Raw genomic sequence first — 22,275 nt, 5'->3', positions numbered from 1 at the left:
CTTCCCAATCTTTCTTCCACTATGCTCTTATACTCTGCCATTTTCTCACTATCTTGCAAATTCTCCACTCTTCTCACAGGAGCTGCTTCCTTCTGTCTTCCCCTTCGTCTCCTCAACCATTTTCTTTGCAGCTTTACCTTGGCCATCACTAAGTGATGGTCCGAGACTCCATTCCCCCACCCTCTCCACACTCTTGCATCCAACACTTGTCTTCTCATTCACTCATCCACACACACGTAGTCTATCGTTGCCTTTCGTTCAACAAGTTCACCATCCATCTTCCTCATTACTCTCCATGTATACCGGTGGATCATATTATGTCGAAAGTAGGTGTTGGCTATTGCCAACCCCTTACCAGCACAGATGTCCACCAAAACACTACCATCCCCATCTACGTCAGCTGGCACACCCCACTGACCAACCACTCCATCCACTCGTACATTCCCAACTTTGCCATTCATATCTCCAATCAAAAGCACTCTCTCGCTCCTCTCAGATTTGTCCATACTTCCTTCTACTCTCGCCCAAAACTCATCTTTCACTCTTGCCACTCGGTCCTCTGTTGGAGCATACACACATACAATCGCCCATGCTTGTATACCTGCTTTCATCCTCACCCATACAATCCTTGCACCCACTGTTCCATACTCTCTTATATTCTCCTTCCACTTCTTGCTTATCATCAGACATACTCCCTCTCTTGCCCTCTCATTCTCATTAACTCCCGCACATATACCTGAACCATATTCCCATTCTCTCACCCTTTCACCTTTCCATTTAGTTTCAGTCAATCCACATATATCCACTCTTGCATCCTCAAGCACCTGAACAGTCTCTCTTTCTTTCACTTCATTTACTTCTCTCACATTCCATGTTCCCACCCTCAGAATGTCCTTTGTCCGTTCCTAAGTCGTCAACGTCCTGGTCCGAGGCGCTTTATTCGCGCTGTTTAGTTAGTTCTTTTTACGGGGTGGGGCACTAACCTACCTCCAACCCTTTTAGTCGCCTCGTACGATAAGCAGGGATACTGGGGGAGTATTCTTGAAACCCCCCTACCCCCAGGGGGTAGTGTGATGAGTAAGGACGGGACTCTGGGGGATGAAATGCGTGAAAGGGTACAGCAGGGAAGGAAGGTTGTTGGTTCACTGAAAGTAATGATGAGATATAGGGAGGTGAGTATGGAAGTTAAGAAGTCACTGCATGATAGTATTGTGATCCCTACCCTGACGTATGGAAGCGAGGCGTGGACCTTGCAAGAGGAGAACAAGTCAAGAGTGAGAGCAGTGGAAATGAGTTACTTGAGAGGAGCATGTGGAGTGACATGGAGGGACAGGTTAACGAATGAAGAAGTGAAGGAACGTTGTGGGGTGGATGTGGATGTGGTTGAAAAGATTAGGAGAAATACACTGAGGTGGTTTGGACATGTGGAGAGAATGGAGAATGAAAGACTGACTAAGAGGGTGTATGTAGGTGAAGTGGAGGGAGGGAGAGGGAGGGGTAGACCGAGGATGAGGTGGAGGGATGGAGTTGAGAGGTATATGAGGGAGGGGGGGGTGAATTGGGGGGAGGGTAGTCAAATGGTGGGTGACAGAGCGACTTGGAGGCGTTTTGTCTGCGGCCACCCTTTGCAGGATTAGGGCGTCGGGCTATAGATAGATAGATATAGTACGTGAGGGTGGTGAAGGACATGTACGACGATAGTGTAACAGCAGTGAGATGTGCAGTAGGAATGACTGAGGGTTTCAAAGTGGAGGTGGGATTGCATCAAGGATCGACTCTGAGCCCCTTCTTGTTTGCAATGGTGATGGACAGATTGACAGATGAGATTAGACAGGAGCCTCCGTGGACAATGATGTTTGCGGACGACATTGTCATATGTAGTGAGAGCCGGGAGGAAGCTGAGGCAGAGCTTGAGAGATGGAGATATGCACTGGAGAGAAGGGGAATGAAAGTAAGCAGAAGTAAGACTCAGTACATGTGTGTAAATGAGAGAGATGACGGGAACCGTGAGGCTGCAAGGTGTAGAGGTGGCAAAGGTAGATGAATTCAAATACTTGGGGTCAACTGTACAAAGTAACGGAGAGTGTGGTAGAGAGGTAAAAAAGAGAGTACAGGCGGGATGGAGTGGGTGGAGAAAGGTGACAGGAGTGATCTGTGACAGAAGGGTCTCTGCAGAAATGAAAGGGAAAGTTTATAAGACTGTAGTAAGGCCAGCCATGTTGTACGGAATGGAGACAGTACCACTGACAAAAAGACAGGAGGCACAGTTGGAGGTAGCAGAATTGAAGATGTTGCGTTTTTCACTAGGAGTGACGAGGTTGGACAAAATTAGAAATGAACATATTCGAGGGACTGCACACGTAAGTCAGTTTGGGGACAAAGCTAGAGAGGCGAGACTGAGATGGCTTGGACATGTGCGGAGGAGGGATGAGTAGTCTATGTCGGGAGGAGGATGCTGGAAATGGAGTTACCAGGCAGGAGAAAGAGAGGAAGGCCAAAGAGAAGGTTTATGGATGTAGTGAAGGAGGACATGCGGGTGGTAGGTGTAAGGGAAGAAGATGCGGAAGACAGAGTAAGATGGAGACGGGTGATCCGCTGTGGCGACCACTAAGGGGAGAGCCGAAAGGAGAATATATATATATATATATATATATATATATATATATATATATATATATATATATATATATATACCGGTATATATTAAGAGTATCAAATATGGGGTCAATTCAAATTTCTTTGCTCCAAGTCAAATCCAGTTCCAGAAGGATATTAAGTTATCAATTATAATTCATTTGCAAGAGAAAATTTATTTATTCCAGTTCATTTTAATTCACCATAGTTTATATTTCAAATTACCTAGGCTGCAATCATATATTTATCTATTTCATTTCAATGAAATTCACTCTAAGGTTGTAATCCTCCTTACCCCCAGGATACCACTAATAAAAGATAGCCTTTGTTAGTTATTCTGTCTGTATTAAACCAATGACTGATATAACTCTTATAGTATGAAAAAGTTGGCCATTATTAGGCATTAGATACCTTTAAACAAATATTAAAGGAACACATGGTATGTCTAGTTTATGATACATGTAGCTACCTGTTGGAATATTTGTCCGTATTACACCAATGACTGACATACAACAACTCTTACAGTATGAAAAAGTTGGTCATTCTTAGACATTACATACCTTTTAAATCAAGTGGATGAGCTGAAGTTAAATAGCTTGGGCTAAGATTATATTAGATTAGATGAACTGGGTTGGGTAAGGTTAGGTTAGGATGAGCTGGGTTAAGCTGGCTTGGGGTAAGTAAAGTTAGATGGGTTAATTTAGTGCCTGGTTAAGATAAGCTAGGCCAGGCAGGGCTAGGGGGTTAGGTTAAGTTACGTTAAGCTGGGTTAGGTGATTAGGTTAGGTTAGGCTAGGTTGCTTAGGTTATAAAGGCTAATTTGGGATAGGCTATGTGGGTTAGGTTAGGTGTTTGAGACAGCAGTATATCTTAGGCCTAGCCTACTTATTGGCCGACCGACCACAACGCGGAAGCACTTTGCCGGTATTCTTTACTCCCTCCCCCCCATTTGGAATATTTAGTATCAGCACCGGTGTCAAAACTGAATGTAGATTATTGGAGTTTACTAAAGTCTTAAAAAACATCAGTATCGAATCACTAGACAATAAATTATCAAAGAAAATGCGTGGAAAAGAACCCAACATGACAGTTTTAAGCCCTCTTCTAAGAAACCATTTCCTTATCTAACCTAGTGCTTGTAAAAATTTAGCGCGCTGGCTGTGACCTCATGCTGACACCTCCCTTATTATACCTACATTGATAGAACCAGCTTTCGATTAACTGATCAAAATAAGTTTCTGTTTGTGAGACTTGGGTCTGACGGAGTGTAAGGACAAAGACTTAGTTGCATGGATGTTAATGCTGCCTGTGTGGATCTGTTTTTTTTTTGCATCAGAATGCATGTGTTGATGGTGAAGTGCTGGAGATAATGTAAGTTGGCGGGGCAGCCTAGCCTACAGGGTAGCTAATGTCTGGGTTCGACACCTTGGACGTGCATGTAGTGGCATAGATATTGAAGGGAGGGGGGGGTGAGTTGGGGGGAGGGGAGTCAAATGGTGGGTGACAGAGTGACTTGGAGGCGTTTTGTCTGCGGCCACCCTTTGCGGGATTAGGGCGTCGGGCTATAGATAGATAGATAGATAGATGCTAATTCGTACGGCTGAATGTGAGAGAGTTCTCGATGGTCAAGAAACAAATGAGATGATGAAAGGAACTTCAGATTAACCAAAACATTGGACAACATAACCACACTTAACCTATCTTAATCAGACACAACATAACCAAACTTAACCTAACATTTTATCCAACCCTTTCCTAACCTAACCAAACCAAACCAAATGTAACCTAGCCATTCCAAGCTAAATAATACCATACCGTATTAAAGCAAACCCTCATGTTTTCTCACATCCAGTCTGTTTTGCTTGTGTGCAGGGATTCAGCAGCAGCACCCCAGTGAGAGCAGCAGCAGTGGCAGCAACACATACAGCAACAGCAACAGCAGCTGTGGTGGGGGCGGTAGTGGTGATGGCCTGGTGATGCCTCGGGTGGGCCTGCCAGGATTTGGTGGCTCTCACACACTCCCACCATCCTTCCAGCTGCAGGATGAGCTCTATGAGGACTTCGAAGATGGCAAGGTGAATGTTTGTCTGTTTGTATGTTTAGCGGGGATTTTCGGAACATGCAAGGTGAGGATTATGAGAATATATGAAGATTATGGTGGCATTAACTCCTTACTGCCAGCTGATGTGTATAGCCGTCACGATTTCCACCGTCACTAACTCAAGAGTTGCCACTGATCGCCAGCTAGTTCAATATGGAAGTCGGGCTACTCGTGCAGAGACCACAGAAGTCGCGCCATCTTTAAAAATCTCTCGTCATATTTATTGATATACCGTACGTAAGTTCTTCATATTATTCTTTAGTAGTTATACTAATTTCCTAGATATGCTTTAATGTGGTAAATGCAGGAAAACGTTACTATAGAAACCGTGAAAGCACACCGGGTGTGACAACATTCTTCACATATTTACAAGTCTCTAGCTGCACCTTTGGTTTGAAAATCATAAAATTTAGCTTTCTAAAAAAACAATGCTTCATCTCCAAAATTCTGGAGAAAGTCTGCAGAGTTTTTCATAAGAAAATTGTACAATGTTTAAAGCCGAAATCGTGCAGAGACGAGACCGCTAGCCGAAATCAGACGATGCCGAGGGCTCCAAAATACCATACAAAAAGTAAAAAAAAACACACCAGTGGCATACCCTGAGCAAGGTATTCCTATAGACTTCAGGAAATACTTCAGTTTAGGCACTGCCCATTTTTCTGTTCAACGGTTATCCATGATCTTTGTACGGCAGGTCCAGTGGGGCAGTAGACACATGTGAGTTTGTTATTGTTTGTATTCATAATATACGATCTTCAGCCATGTCGTGCTAATATTTCTTAACGAAGAATCGTTACATGTTCCTCATAACACTGTTTATTTTTGTTTTGATGGACAAATACTTGAAATGGATGTAAAATAAAGCTTATCGATGTTTAAGGAAGGAAAGAATAATAACCGTCCCCAAATCGAGATGGTAGACTTAGCCCACAAACTGTTTTATTTTATTTGACTATATTATCGCTTATTATAGCCTCTCTTCCTTGTAGCAGTGAGTAAAATAATGTTATAATTTCTCCCATCCTTTTAGTGACAAAGAGGGCACATAAAATGAACGGAGTTTAGTTGACCGACTTTGATGTCGAAAATTAAATAATCTGGTGAATAATGAACGGAGTTTAGTTGACTGACTTTGATGTTGAAAATTAAATAATCTGGTGAATAACGAACGGAGTTTAATTGACTGACTTTGATGTCGAAAATTAATTAATCTGGTGAAGAGTGGCAGTTTTTCCTTGGTTAGTGACATCGGGAATTCAGGGCGTGAAGTGCCGCTGGTTGACAGGATATACCGCAAGCAACTTCCCGCCACCCTTTGAACTCGTGGCCATTTTCTGTGACAACCATAGGGTAGATGGGTACCCAAGAAACCCCACTGATGAACAGCTCAGTCTGTACACGGCACTGGTAGAGCGTAGACTGATGGCTTTCTTATCGTCCTCGTCTGATTCTGTCCCTCCATGCGTGGGGCTGATTGCATCATCGACCCCCATGAAAGTTCTACCCTTACCACCAGGGAAAGGGCTCAGTGACTGAGCAGGTGTGTGGGAAATCGTGAATAGTAAACAGGTATGCACAAGTGTTTTTTTTTTTTTATACGTATGTGAAATGAGATATTATAAGTTATATCTAACAGGTGTAATGATATAAGTGTTTTATAATAAGTTTTACAAGTGCAGTGCAATAAATGTTCCTGTTTATGGTTATTTGTGAAACAGTGATTGGAAATATCTTGAGTAACCCTATCTAGTACAATGAAAGAAAACCAAAAGTGCATGGAGGAGAAAGAAAATGACCTCTGGTTGGCTATAACAAACTTTTTTCCCTCATTACTCAGAAAATAATGTTGAATATGCGAGCATTAGCATATTTGTAATGTGAAGTACAAAAAATGTAAGTTGTTTATAATACAGTATTAGTACCGGTAATATTTTCACGTTGTCCCCGATTAGTACAAATTAGTTACAGTTTCTGTTCAAGTAATTACCTCATACTCAACCATACTACATGAAACAGCCAGAGCATTTACTTCTTAAAGTGCAATAACCTGTAATTGTGATGTCAAGTGCAAATATAAGTGCCATAGTAGAGAGAAATTACAGTAATCCCTCTACTATCCGACGTAATAGAGCCAAAGGCATGTCCAGAAAGTGGTCCCGTATGGATAGTGGGCCCCAGCCTCCTGGACTTGTACTTAAGGTCCCTAACCCAGCCTAACTTTGAAAGCTACTTAAATAACTCCCTACCGAACATGCATAGCACCTATTTTAAACCTATTTAAGACCCTATTCACACCAATAATGGACACAAAGCATGAAATAAATGAAAATGAACCAAAGAATAAGGAATTAGAAGTGATTGTACCTCAGCCAGGGTACTTACAGCATGTCTGTGACCGCCTTCTCAGAGGCTTTGGCCGTGGTGAAAATGCTCTTGAAGCATGTACAGTAATCCAGTGTTGTGCTGCACTTACAGTAATTCTTTGCACTGTGAGTTATAATTGTTTAACATTGCACATTCTGCTCTTAATTGCACCACGCCAGTTTTAACTGCCAGTTTGCACTCCACAGTTAATCCTTTGCACTCTAAATTCTAATTTCTTAACACTGCACAACACTGTAAATTCCCGTGTGGTCTAGTGGTGAGGTATTGCAGGTTATTCACCGTTTATTCACAAAAAACGAGCACATGCAGCATCCATTGCGATAAGCATCCACTCGTGATGACGTTAGGTGGTAACTGGTCGTGAGGGAACTCGGCCACATTACCAAACTCCTCAATTTTCATTACCAAATTCGTAAAGCAAGCATTTATTCTTCACTAATTATATATACAAGTGGAATATTAGTCACTCTATAATTAACAGCATGTTGATTATTTTCATGCAGTGTAGGCTAGCATATTAATCACAGAGAGGACAATCCACCATCTCCATCATGTGTATCCCCATACATGTGAAAAATCCGTGTGGTAATGCATTATTCTGATTCATTACCAAACAAATTTTTCGTTACCAAATTGGCCCACATTTGGTAATGAAAAATACCAAATGGCAACCCTGACAGGGGAGGGAGGAGGAAGGAAGGAAGGGGTGAAGGGGCCGTGGTGTAAACAGCTGTTCGGCGCCACATGGCAATTTCAAATTACGAGTGGGAAAAAATTCAGATTTTTTTTCTTTTCTTTTTTTTTGGTCTCTTTTGGGTTCCGAAGGTCCAGGCCCACAATGCCCGTTAAGTGGGGTGTCCGGAAAGTGGGCGTCCGGATAGTACAGGGATTACTGTATTATAATTGACACAAGAAGTGAGTACGGTAAAGAAAAATACTGAGCTATTCTTTTCCCATACATCCACGGGGCATAGTGGCACTATAAAATGGGCAGAAAACCCAAAGGAAAGCCATATGGAAGGGGTGATGACTCATCCATGCAATGGTGAGTAAGTCGAAAAAATGATTGGAATATTCCAAGAGGCTGGGCAGTGTTACAATCACCACTCTGGTCAGTGCTGCAAGCGCTAGTCAGCAAGTCCAAGGCCACTGACAGTGGCGCACAACCGGATTAGCCCACCAAAACACGGAAAACCAGTCATCTTTAACCCATCCCATCCAGCAGATGTTTCCATGAACCCTCCCCACAGCCAGGTATAGATCTTTTCCACCTGACGTCACAAGTCATGTGACTTGTTCACGGAGCCATATTGGATGGCAAATTGTCGGATGTCTAGAGACAGAAAATTGCAGAATCCACAATGGTATTCCACTGTTGTGCCTTTGGCTGTAAGACAAGGCAGAAAACTGGAAGTGGGGTAAATTTCTACCGGTTTCTAGCCTATGAGGAAAGGCAAGAGAAGTGGATAGCTGCCATGAAGAGGGAGAATTGGCAGACGACGGCCTACTCCCGGCTTTGCTGCAGGTATTTCACATCAGGTAAGTCGATGATTTGTGAGTAGATATGGGCATATTTACCATTGTTAGCAGTTGCAGGTGTCCTGGGATATCCTAATTATGTTAATGTCAGAGCACAAAACCCACACGGCCTTGAGTGTGCATAGGAAAAGAGGGGGGAGGGTCCATGTCACAGACCTTGTTTTGTTATTCCAGAGTTTCACCTAAACCAAATCTGACATAGCAGTGATGATCAAGAATGTTAGATGCGTAAGTAAATCTGATTAAATTACAGTTTAGGTCATACTTGAAGTTAGGTTTGGTTAGGTAAGGAGGGTAGGTTATGTTTGGTTAGGTTAAAGCTTATATTTTTATTTTTTCAGTGTTTTTCACTGTGATTCATTTGAAACTGATATTTGTGTCATGATGGGTGATTTTGAAAATAGTGCAGTACAGAATATTGTTCAGGACTTCAGTATAAAACTTATATACCACTGTGAACCTGTGTGCTAAACAATGTTGCAGTTAGAACTGAAGCAAAATTATTACTAGTACTACTGTCTATAATTTTCTGTTTTATTTAGAAAAGAATGTTTCTCCACAGAAAGCAAAACTGTCAATGCATGCTCCAATTAAATGTACATTTTCCACTTAGTACAAAAACACTTTAATTACAAATAAGAGGATAAATAATGTACTTATATCAACAGCCCCCTATATATTTCTTTTACCAGGTATGTAGCTACTAAGATTTTTCTTTGTTAATATAAAATGTACAATCATAAAAACTGTATTGTGGAAGTCTTTTAGTTTTATGTTGTGGTACTCATCAGCATGAAATAAATTACCATAAGTTAAATTTGTGCCAGTGTTATGTTTCAGTTGTAATGTAAAAGTTAACCATGAGTAGTTTTGACAGTTTTGGCCTATACCATCAATTATGCATTTTATGTAAAACTACTTAAAACATCAGTATATAGGCTGTGTGTATGTTTCTAGGTCTGTAATTACTGAAATTTCCAAAAAAGGTAAATTTTTTTGGTAAATTTCCAGAATTACATCCAATTCACCCTGAAGCTTAAAATTTTCATTTTTAAATGTTTTTGTGTGATTAATTTGAATCTGATGTTCATTTCTGTTGGCAATTACTTTTTTTTTTAAATTCCAAACCAAGCTAACCCAGCCAACTTAACCTAACCTGACCTAACTTAGGGTCTAACTTAAAGATTGAGAAGAGAGGCTAACTGCAGTAGGCCAATAGCCCCATGCTAGACAGCTCCCACAAGAGTGTGACTAATTTACCCTGCCTACAATAGCCCATGCTAGGCAGCTCTCACAGGAGTGTGACTATGAGAATGACAAGTTTTGTATGCAACCCATACCTGTCATACGCTTATCTAACCTATGCTTGCGGCTTTCTAAGTAGGGGGCAGCAACTAGGGTACATCACTGGGAAACCAATTCATCAGCTACTCGATTCCCAGTCAGTGTAATACAATCCCTCCCTCCTTGGCCCCACATCAATAATTTGCTGATTACTAAGTCGATTTACAAGTACCATATGTCAGTTCCAGCTGTCCACGTTGCATATATACAATATTGCATGTCTGTTTCCCTTGAAGGTTGCCCTTGTTAACTTTGATGGAGTGTTTAACTCTTTACCAAATAATGATAGTGATCGCCATATCTGAGATCTGGTGTCAGTCCCCAGTCCTTGAAACTGGTGAATTTCTCCCTAGATATGGTGTAAGGATCTAGCCCCGAGCAATGTATCTTGTTCCTGTACAAATCATGGTGGTGTTGATTCAGATTTCAGCATATATCTGACAGTTTCACCTCTGACAGCCTTGATTGGACAGCCATTACTGTGAGGAGTTTGCCGTCCAATATGGAGTCGTAAACACGTGATTTCTGGGACGTCACTGGAAAAGGTCTCTTCCCGAGAGAAATGATGAAAATTGTTTATTTTTAAACCTTCATATCTCAGTTAATACTTAACCAAATATAACAAACAAAGTGTCATAATACTCACCAAATCCTTCGACTTCAAGCTGATTGCATCAGATGATCCATGAGGTGCATGTAGGGAGAGTGAGTGAGTGGGGAATAAGAGCAATTTTTGTTGTTTTTTTGCCGGTGTCTGTATATGTGGCAGAGGTTTGGTGACAGCTAAGGTTTACACTAGCCCTTCACAATAATAACACTTTGATAACACTTCCAGAAGACCAAAATCCACCACAAACACTATTTACGTGAAAAACTTTCCATAATCGGTCATACATGGTGCTGGGAGGCAGGTAACCATAACAATGACCTTGAGGCAGGCTCCCTGCTCACCTCACCACCACCATCCCACCTTACAGACAGACAGACTCTCTCTCTCTCTCTCTCTCTCTCTCACACACACACACACACACACACACACACACACACACACACACACACACAAACACACACACACACATGGAGATGTATGTTTGGCTTGCATTGTCATTTGATTCTGTCACCACCGTGCGACTAGATGTCTGGGTATTACAACTACTACAAATAATAATATTATTACTATTACTACTACTGCTACTACAACTACAGTAAGACCTCATTATAACGGACTACTTGGGGCCCAAGTCATTCCGAAAAATGCAAAATTCCGATAATAGCGACATCCAGACTTCCCCCTGCTAACCTGCCCTTTTTCTGATATAACAGACATTAGTCCGGATCGCATGAATGGTTTTTAATCTGTTTTGACTATCATTGCGCTACTGTACTGTGTTATAACTTCACTACATTAATCAAATGGTATAATATATATAATAATACTGTACCGTACTCAGATAAACATGTCTTTTATTTACCTTATTATGGTGAACATAGCTGAAGTGTTCAGGCAGTCAGTCCAGACTGCTTCTGGCTTTATTGGACTTTTTCTGATATATAGGAATTTAGCTCGTTGAGTCCGATGTAAATGAATTCCAGTCTATTGAAGTCCGTTTATATCGAGGTTTTACTACTAATACTACAACTACCACTACTACATCTACTGCTACTGTTACTACAACTACCACAACTACAACTACTACTATTACCACCACATCTGCTACACATACTACCACTACAATTATTACTACAAAAAACTAAAAAAAAAAAAATATTGTGAACAAAGTCCCGGTAGTTATTTACATACTGTTCATAATCGAAAATACTACCACTATGACTTTCCTGTGATTTGTATTTTTTTCATCATAAGAAATATGTATAAACAAATATTTTCAGTATAAAATAAGGCAATGACTTTATCATGAAACAAATTTTCTACTTCCATTATTTACATAAATACATATAGAGCAGTAAAATCATTTTTTCTAATTACACAAAAAACAACATACCGGTATGTACAAAACTAACACTAGCTTATGCATAATTCCCAAACTTCTACCAGTTGGTCTTTGAGTGAAAATCGAAGAAACAGTTAGTGCACAGCGCCACTTCACATTCAGCACACAACCACCTCATCATACGGCATTGCTGTGGTTGGCGTGATGATTTGGCACAAACATAGCAATGCTGGAAGGCTTCTTTGCCTGCAGGTGTTGGAGGCAGTGCTTCCATGTAATGCCTACTGAAGTAGTCCCTGCACTTCAGCCAGTCAGGCAGTTGCCGCACACTGTGCCTCCTTTTCACAGAATTACTTGGTCACATCTCCCCAGAAGGCTGTAAATTACATCCATCTCAAACTGTCTCAGGGATGTGCTGGTCTGAGTAACTCATGTACAAAATAAAGGCATTCAGTACACAAATGTCCAGTGCGCGTAAGAATGCCTTCTTATACCATTTACAGCACCTCCTCAGACAGTCGACGGTGCCGATCTGCATATCAGATTTATCGACGAGTTGCACGTTCACGTTATAGTCGATAACGGCATCAGGCTTGATGACTGGCTGCCTTGTTCTCCTAGCGACCTTGCCTGTATCAGTCAGCTTACCTTTATGGGCCATGGAGAGGACATTTACCTCTCTCGTGCCAGTGAATTGCAAGGAGTTTACCCGATTTCAAGATCCTGCACTCCCCCTTCTTGGTGCCCTTGGGAAAGGGTGGCCAGTGCTTCCTCTTTGCACGGACAGTGCCACACAATCCAATATTGAGTTCTCGCAGGTACAAAAATTTGGTGCCATGTAATAATTATCGGTGAAACAGGATATGGTTGCCACCAAAGTACCTATCCATGAACCTCTTCACGACTGAGCCAGAGAAGCCATGGGGATCGTCCTTCGACAACACTGCATCATTCGCTGTATACACAGTATAATCTAACACATACCCAGTCTTGCAATCACACGAAAAAAAAACTTAATTCTGAAACGATGTCTCTTTGAGGGAATGTACTGAATGAAGGCAAGACATCTCCTGAACAGAACAAGCAACTTGTCGATAACAAACTTCTGGAATGGCCTGAAAAAGGATAGAAATTTTTCCTTCATCATCTCCAGAATCAAGCAAATCTTTCACAACGTATTGTTTGGATGTGTGCCCATATTGGTGGAAAAATACAGGTACCTGAGGATGTCAAGGTACCAGTCCCGTGGCATATACTTATCAAATATGGGGGTAGCTGCAGTATCATCCACGAGCCAGTAATCATGCATATTGTGCTTCATTACATGAGGCATCAGCATCGTCAATGCTAGCCAAATGTACATCTCGCTGGCATTTGTCACAGTCCATCCTTTCATCTTTGCACTCTCTCTTAGGTGCGAGGTTGCAGCCCAGTTGCAGCAGAATTCCCTGAATGTATTCACTTCTTCCACAGTGAACTTCACTGCTGTTGTGAAAAAAAGCAAGGAAGAATTCCACCGCAGAAGATCGATTACAGGGGAATTCTGGCTGCACACCTGCGTTTGTGTCATCAAACACTGTACCTCAGGCTGAAATCCCATCCCTTCATCCCAGGCAAAAGTTTCCAATCTACCCACCCATGGTTCCTGCTTTTGCCGTGCACATGGCCTGCCCCGTGCCCTGCCACGGCCCCTGGCATCGCAGCGTGGTGGCGAGTCCACCGACTCACCACTAGATGAGGCAGGTGATGGTGATAATGCTGGTGACGGTGATCATGGTGGTGATGGCAGTGGTGATAGGCGTGGGCGGGCACATGCCTGCCAGCATGTGCCTCCACCAACATAGCCCGACGTACTTGGCTGTGGTGATAAGGCACGTGGTGAGGCAGGCCGGCGTGGCGAGCCATGTGGTGAGGCAGTCCGGCATGGCGAGCCATGTGGTGAGGCAGGCCGGCGTAGTGAGGCACATAATGAGGCAGGCTGGTGTGGTGAGGCACATAGAGAGGCAGGCCGGCATGGTGAGACTCATAGTGAGGCAACCTGGCATGGTGAGACGTAGTGAAGCAGGTATGTGGTGAGGCAGGCCAGCATGGCAAGCACGTAGTGAGGCAGGCCAGCATGGCGAGCCATGTGGTGAGGCACATAGTGAGGCAGGCCAGTGTGGTGAGCCACGTGGTAAGGCAGGCCAGCGTGGTGAAGCAGACCGGCATGGTGAGGCATGTGGTGATGTTGGTACAGATGCATATTGTGTGGGAGAGGCTAGTGTTCATGGAGGATGGGTGGAAATTTCCACGGTAGGCCGCTCTGGTGCACAGCTCAGTCTGCGTCATTTCCTCCTCCTGCCATCCTCAACTTCCTCCCTTTCTTCACTCCCTACCTCTCCTTCCGCCTTCTCCACTGCGCGAATATCCCCCTCTGCAGGATCATCAACAACATCTGACCCTTCTTCGTCATCAGAAAAGGCACTTCCTACCTCCCCTTCCGCCTTCTCCACCGCATGAATATCCCCCTCTGCAGGATCATCAACAACATCTGACCCTTCTTCGTCATCAGAAAAGGCTAATGATTGTGCAAAGGGAAAATATCACCTCACAGTGGAGAACTCAGTCACTCTCCTACGCTGAGACGTACATTTTTACACTCAGCATGGCGATGTCACTTTCCTCAGAGGAGGAGTCACTTTCCCTACTCACTATTGGTGATAATGGCAGATCCAACTCCCTCCCTATCGCACTGTCACTAAGGCCTTTCCTTTTAGGGACTTTTGACTTCATTGGTGTTGAAGTTGGAGATTGCGGGTGGACACCCGAGGGTCCGGACACAGGGAAAACTTTTTGCGTAGGTCTATCCATGACGGAGGTATGCAGGCAACTGGAACGTGCCGGAGGGTTGCCAGTGGCTGTGTGGTGGAAATAAGCAGCTGAATACTCAAACAAGGATGCGAATTACTACATAAGGTATACATAACCCCCAGACGGACCCGGGAGGACATGTATACATGTCACCCGCATCGGATGGGTTAACTTATCCATACTCTTCGAAGGGACCACCAGGTGACCTCGGAATACTTTCATTTGAAAGAAGAAGATTTGGTGAGTCTTATGTATACTGTACTTAATTTTTTCGCTAGCTATAATAGTTTGGCAGATATTAGGATTTGAAGTAAGGGTATTTTTCCCAAAATATCAGAAATTCCTTGTTAGGAGGAGTGGGCGATGGCAGAAAACCACCGGCGGATAAGGGTTAAAGTGATGATTATATTATTTCAACCAGAGTTATCATATAAAAATGGGCAGACATACAAAAATATTCTGAGATGTTTTTGCTGCTCCTGCAGGACAGGGGAGTAGCTTAGATGGTATTATTTTGGAAATACAGTAATCCCTGTAATAAGTGAATGCCCAATTCCCAGACACCCCAGTTTCCGGACATTTTGGGCCCAGGACATCGAGTGACAAGCCAAATGGTTTCATGTATGCCAAGAAACCATGTGCAACACTGGGTGGTAACCATATAACCAGATCATACGTGCTCCCTACGTGTCAACAAGTGGGTTAGTGGAGGGTTAGTGCCCCTCCCCGGAAAACAAATAACTCAAAGTCAAATGACCACCCCTTACGGGATTATGGCGTCTGGCAATAGATAGATAGCCTTCGGAACCCACCAATGGCCAAAAAAATTAAAAAAGCAAAAAAAAGTACAACATTTTTTCAGCTGTACTTTGAACTTGGCAAGCTGCACTGAACAGCTGTGTTTTCGCACGTAATAAAGGGGCCCCTTGCCTTCCCTCCCCAGTTCCCGCCTAACTTCCATCGTGACTAGACACTCGTCGCAGTGGCTGCCGCACATGCTTGTTTTTGTGAATAAACAATGCATGAACTGCAATACCTTGCCACCAGACCACATAAATATTTTCCATACTCACTTCTAATTCCTCATTCTCTGGTTCCCTTTCTTTTATTTCATGGTTTCTGTCCCTTATTTGTGTGAATAGGGTCGTAAATAGTGCTCTGCATGTCTGGTAGGGAGTTATGTAGGTGGTTTTCTGAGTTAGGCTGGGTTAGAGTCCATAAGTACCTGTCCAGGAGGCATTTTGCCAATTCCTGGACAAACGGAATTTCCATACGTGCCTTTGGCTCTATTACATCGGTTATTGGAGGGATTACTGTACACCCAACTAACGTAGCGTGATTTCATATGTTCGTCATTTAGTTTACACATTTTTAATCAATTTTTCTTCTATATACATCTGTTGTAAATTTGCTTTTTAGTACTAAGTAGATAAGGAGTGGAGTGGGGGTTGATCAGCTCGTAGCTCCATCTGTTACCAAATCTACGTCCAGGCTAGATTAAATTGGGTTAGGTTAGGCAGGGTTATGTTAGATTAGATTGAATTAGGTAAAGTTAAGTTAGATTAAATTGGTTAGGTTAGGTTAGGTTTGGTTAGGGTAGATGGCATGAAAGATGGAGATAGCAGCTGGAGACCCCTCCCCCCATCTCCTTTTTTATGTACATAGAAAAGCATTTGCGACGGAATCTTATGTAGAGAATGTGCTTAGAATTGCTTAAATTCAGCAATGAGTATATTAAATGTCAGTTAGTTGAGTGTATTTCCAAAAATTTACTGCTTAGATTTTAAATATAGGGTGGACAAGGGTCAGTGAGCTCTATAATATGGAGAGGCTTTCTCATGGGTAGCGCCACGTAGTTTGTGTGCCCACCGCAAGGGGCCCAGGGCAGCACTGATGATGTTAATGCACTACACCTGACGTGATGCCCGTGCCTTTTGATATTAGCCGATGAATTCAGAAAATAGTGCTATAGTCCACTGTGCAACTAAAATATAGTGCCAAGGCCCATTGTTCAGCTTATGTAAGCAACAGCAAAACAGAAACAGCAAGCTAAGAACAGTGTTCCAATTGCATTACCATGGTGGAGGCGACGAGTGCTGGTGTTACAATGTGGCAGCCAAAGTCACACGCTCACTGCGGAGATGGTCCCTCCATACTATAGAGCTCAATGGTACGGGATGATCAGACTTATTTCTACGGTCATCCAGGAGCTTTTTGGGATATTCCCCGAAAAATAGAGAGTGGCCAGGCACTTGCCAAAGTGGCCGCAAGGGTGGCCAGTGCCACCCTGGCCACCCCTCTGACTATGCCACTACTACAGGGGTAGCCAAATATAATACATACCCCTGTCACACACCATGTTACTTTACCTTTTTAAAGGATGGATTGGGGGGGTGTTAGGAAAACTATTTTGAACAGTGTAGACCTCCATATGAATCAGTTTTGGGTTAGGGTAGGATTCCCATGGGCAATCCCCCTTGGGGAGCAATCCACGGGGGTCCCCGCCAGCTGTGGTATGCACGGCCTTTTTTTTTTTTTTTTTTTTTTTTTTTTTTTTTTTATAAACAAAATTCTGCAGTGATCAGCCTTTGCCCAGAGCTGGATATAGGAAGAGTGGAACCTCCAAGGGCCATCCCCTTCTTGTAGGAGGTGGCCCCCAGTAGTACCTAAGAAGATGAAATTATGCATAACTATATATAGATAGATAGATAAATTGATATAGATATGCAGTATGTATATATATATATATATATATATATATATATACAGTGGTTTCTCAAATTTCGACGGGCATGGGTACCTAAAGATCACCGCGAAATTCAAACCATCCAAATTTAAACTGAATTTCTTATGGGAAAAATTAGTTTGGGTCTGAGGCCTCCGAACCTAACTATGTAAAATCATGATTTTTTGCCCACACCCCCTGTAAACTTTATGAACTATAATTGTGGTTCAGTAACTGTAGTTCTGCATTGTATTGCCATACTGTCAGCAAGTGTATACTTGGTGTATTTCTGCCCTTTCCTGTATTGCCATTTCTCCTTTGGCTGCGAAGATTTAGAGGTGCCAGGCTGCTTTAGTCCATTACCACTGCTACCCGAAGAACCACTCGTGCATGTCATCTTGAAACAGGTAAGTTGCGACGAAAATACAAAGAAAATACATACAACTAAATTGCAGTGAAATGCATGTCCACACGTGGAAGGTACAAGCTGAAAGTGCGGCACTTGGCTGTAGAGGGCTGGCTGCTGGCAGAACAGTCGCAAGATGGCCGCCGACAACTGAACATCACCTTACCCATGGCTTGTTGTTGGTGCCTACTCCCATCCAGAAGCTCTTGTCCTTAAACAACATGACTTTCTTTTTTTTTTCCTCAGTCTCTATTGTTCATTTCTATGTTGCTCCTTATATTCATAATTACTGTACTTCTCTTCGTCTGGCCCTGAGTGCATCGAAATGTGCGACTTGACATCGAAACGTGAGGTAGGCAGACAACTCCAAAATGCATCAAAATTTGATTCATTGAATTCTAAACTGTCGAAATTTGAGGAACCACTGTATATATATATATATATATATATTTTTTTTATTTATATATATATATATATATTTTTATATTTATATATATATATATATATATATATATTTTTATATTTATATATATATATATATATATATATCAGCCACAGCAAGTCCACTCCTTAACAAAGGCCTACCCCAATCTTTTCGAATTCCTTGACTGAGTCAATCAGCCATGTTTTGCCTGCAAACTTTTCCATCTCATCTCATCACCTCCTGTCTAGCCTTTTTCTGCCACATTTATGATCTCTTGGAGTCCTGTCAGTCAGCCCCTTGCTCCGTCATTTATCCCTTATTCTTGCTACATGACCTTCCCACCCCCATTTCTGTTGTTCTGTAACTTTTATTATGTCTGAATTTATTAAGCTCTCTCACCTAAGGTGATCTTCTTCTGTCTCTTAAAGATATTCCCAACATTGACCTTTCCATTGCTCTTCGAGAACTGATTAGTGTATTTCCCATCGATTTTGTCAGTTTCCAGGTCTCACAGCTGTACGTCATAGCTGGAGTTATACATTCATTATATACTTTTCATTTCATACATAATGGCAAGCTACTTTACATTATGTTTCTATGTTTATGAAAGGCTTTCCATCCAATTATAATGTCCTTTTATTTTACTACCATGGTCTTTTATTACTTTTAGTATTTGCCCCAAGTACAGTGCAGCCCCAAGTTTAGCGACACCTTCGTTCACGATTTCATGGTTAGCTGTGGCCTGCAAATATTCCCAAACACTGGTGTTGTATGCTAGAAGTTACCGTTCGGCTCAGTGTGCATGCGCTGAGTCCCTTTTTAGCTGCTGTGCTGAAAGAATTCGCATGTTATCTCAAGTACTGTGGCATTTATTAATATTTTATGAAATATATGTCAGTAAATTAGTTGGATGTCTTATCAACCTATAGGCAACCATAGGTCGATACACACACACATATATATAAATATATGTATATATATATATATATATATATATATATATATATATATATATATATATATACTATATATATATATATATATATATATATATATATATATATATATATATATATATATACACACTATACATGTATATATATATATATATATATATATATATATATATATATATATATACACACTATACATGTATATATATATATATATATATATATATATATATATATATATATATATATATATACACACACTATATATATATATATATATATATATATACACACTATACATGTATATATATATATATATATATATATATATACACACACTATATATGTATATATATTTATACAGTAATCCCTGTAAGACCCGGACACCCAAGTCCTGGACATTTTGGGCTCGGGTCCTCAGACAAAAAAAAAAAAAAAATCAACCCTACTTTGAATTTGCCGTGCGGTGACAAGCAGCTGTGTTTTGGCTCATTGTTCAGCCTATGTCCGCTGGAGCACCTCTTCATCCTCGCCAGTTCCACCCTGCCTACTGTCGTGACTGCACACTCGTCTCCATGGCTCCCCACATGCTCGTTTTTGAGAATAAACATTGAATAAACTGCAATACCTTGCAGTTCCATTGCCTTCATTAGACGACATGGGAATTTACAGTGTTGTGCAGTGTTAAGAAATTAGAATTCAGAGTGCAAAGGATTAAGTGCAGAGTGCAAACTGGTGTGTTGCAACTGGCGTGGTGCAAGTAAGAACAGAATGTGCAGTATTAAACTATTATAATTCACAGTGCAAGGGATAAAGTGCAGCACAACACTGGATTACTGTACGTGCTTCAAGTGCACCTTCACCACTGTCAGAGCCATAGAGGAGGCGGGTTAATCTTTGTAACGGCCACGGACGTGTCATGTGTACCCTGTGCACTGCTAAATATTTTCCATACTCACTTCTGTTTTCTTAATATCTGGTTCCTTTTCATTTATTTCATGGTTTCTGTCCCTTATTTGTGTGAATAGTGTCTTAAATAGGTGCTATGCATGTCTGGTAGGGAGGTATTTAGGTGGCTTTCAAAGTTAGGTTGGGTTGGGGTCTATAAGTACCCGTCAAGGGGCATTTTTCCCAAGTCCCAGACAGTACCAAGTCCTGGGCATGCCTTTAGCTCTGTTACGTCGGATCTTGGAGGGATTCCGTATACTGTATATATACATACGGTATGTGCCAACGGCCATACCACGTTGAGTACACCGCTTCCCGTTCGATCAGCGAAGTTAAGCAACGTTGGGTCTGGTTAGTACTTGGATGGGTGACCGCCTGGGAACACCAGATGCTGTTGGCATAACGTTCTCCCTACTTGTCGAGTGGGGTTGGTGGAGGATTAGTGCCCCTCCCTGTAAAACAATTAACTCTAAGCCGTTGGCCACCCCGTTTGGGATACATGGCGTCTGGCAATGAATGAATGAATGAATGAATGAATGTTACAGGCAGATTGTGAAATCAGTCATTTCATGAATTAAGGGTAGTTTAATTTAGGTTTGGATAGGTTAGGTTAATTTAGGCTAAATCAAGAAGGGAACCCCATCTTTGTTTCTTGATAAGTCAAATTTTGCTTTGAACTCGTTTAAGTTTTTAGACTGGATGATCTCTTTGTCCATGTTATTCCAGAGGTCTATGCATCAATATGGAAAACTATATTTCTTGATATCCCTCAAGCAACTTGACTGTTTCAGTTTCTTTCCATGTCCTCTTGTTACTCTCCCATTTCATACAATCAGATCCTCTCTGTCAATTTTTTTGTTCTCCCATCGTGGCCCTGCAGTCATGTCACCCCTCTCTCTCTTTTTTTCAGTGTGTGTGTGTGTGTGTGTGTGTGTGTGTGTGTGTGTGTGGGTGTGTGTGTGTGTGTGTGTGTGTGTGTGTGTGTGTGTGTGTGTGAGAGATAGTGGTAGTAATGGGTGTTGTGATGGTAGTGGGTGTATTAGTAGTGGTAATGGGTGTGGTGATGGAGGCATTGATTGTGGTAGTGATCTTACTGGGTGTGGTAAGTATGGTAGGTCTATTTATTGAATAGATTATTAGTGACTGTGCCTAAGGGTCTTTAGGTTTAAGCACCTACTCATTGTGCCACACTTGACAAGGCCATGAATTTTTTTTTTTTTTTAATAGTCATGTTATGCCACCAGGGAGAGTAGGTTGGCTCGTACATCTGTATCAGTATCTGTATCAGTAAATTTAGATCTGCTGTAAAACCTGACCTTCCTGTCAGAGAAAGAGTGAAAGCCAGAATCAACCCATCCTAATGCTGGCAAAGAACTAATGGAGAAAGGTTGTCAGTGAAAGAGTGATAGATGTAAAAGTGGAAATAGAAATGCTGTGTTGGCAGTGTTTATTAATGTAAGTCTGTATGTCAGGAGAATCAGTGATGCAAACATATACAAACACATAAAATGGCATACTACCAGAACCCACTTTAGATGCGTACCACAGGTAGGCTTGAACCGATGACTTGGGGCACAGAATCACAAGATAAGTATGCTACCACTGAGCCACTACAATTCTGGAGGAAGGTTATGTATCTGTAAATGTACTGCACTGCCATTGCTTGGCCTTGGGCCCCTGTACCTCAGAGGCATGATGGTTAACATGAGATTTGTTGCTACCTTATTTCTTCTTAATTAATGCATGTAGAAGGTGTGGTAGGGTCAGGCAGAGTTGGTTTGTGTAGGAAGCAGTGGACTTGGTAGGGTTGATATTTTTGTTTGATGAAAGATACAGTATATCCAGAGCCCCACTCTGTAGCATTTGGGTTCTTTCCCCTTTATGGGACCATTCTCTGACATGTGCAGGCTGACAAAAGTGTTCCTTTGTGCTGTATAAAGGTAGTGTTTTAGTTCCATTGCCTTCATAAACTTTCTCAGTTGCCTGGTGATCTGGTGATTTAAGTTGCTGTAAC

The 22,275-nt window shown here is 41.8% G+C and overlaps 1 protein-coding gene and 1 non-coding gene across 2 annotated transcripts in view; both read left to right on the top strand.

The window, feature by feature from the left end:
* The window catches only part of LOC145401952 (uncharacterized), a 132,522-nt gene that overhangs the window by 55,991 nt on the left and 54,256 nt on the right, over positions 1-22,275 (top strand). Inside the window, exon 3 of the mRNA XM_080274057.1 lies at positions 4,507-4,715. Within this exon, the coding sequence (XP_080130183.1) occupies positions 4,507-4,715 (209 nt within the window). The remainder of the gene's footprint in view (positions 1-4,506; positions 4,716-22,275) is intronic.
* LOC145402404 (5S ribosomal RNA) lies at positions 20,543-20,661 on the top strand. The gene has a single exon (XR_013897759.1). It is a non-coding gene; the product is annotated as a 5S ribosomal RNA (ribosomal RNA).

Source organism: Coenobita brevimanus, chromosome 57, assembly GCF_032717465.1.
Source record: "Coenobita brevimanus isolate Jiangsu-jjx chromosome 57, ASM3271746v2, whole genome shotgun sequence".
NCBI classification, from domain to species: domain Eukaryota; kingdom Metazoa; phylum Arthropoda; class Malacostraca; order Decapoda; family Coenobitidae; genus Coenobita; species Coenobita brevimanus.
The sequence above is the reverse complement of the archived record's forward strand: the minus strand, read 5'-3'. Positions and strand labels throughout refer to the sequence as shown.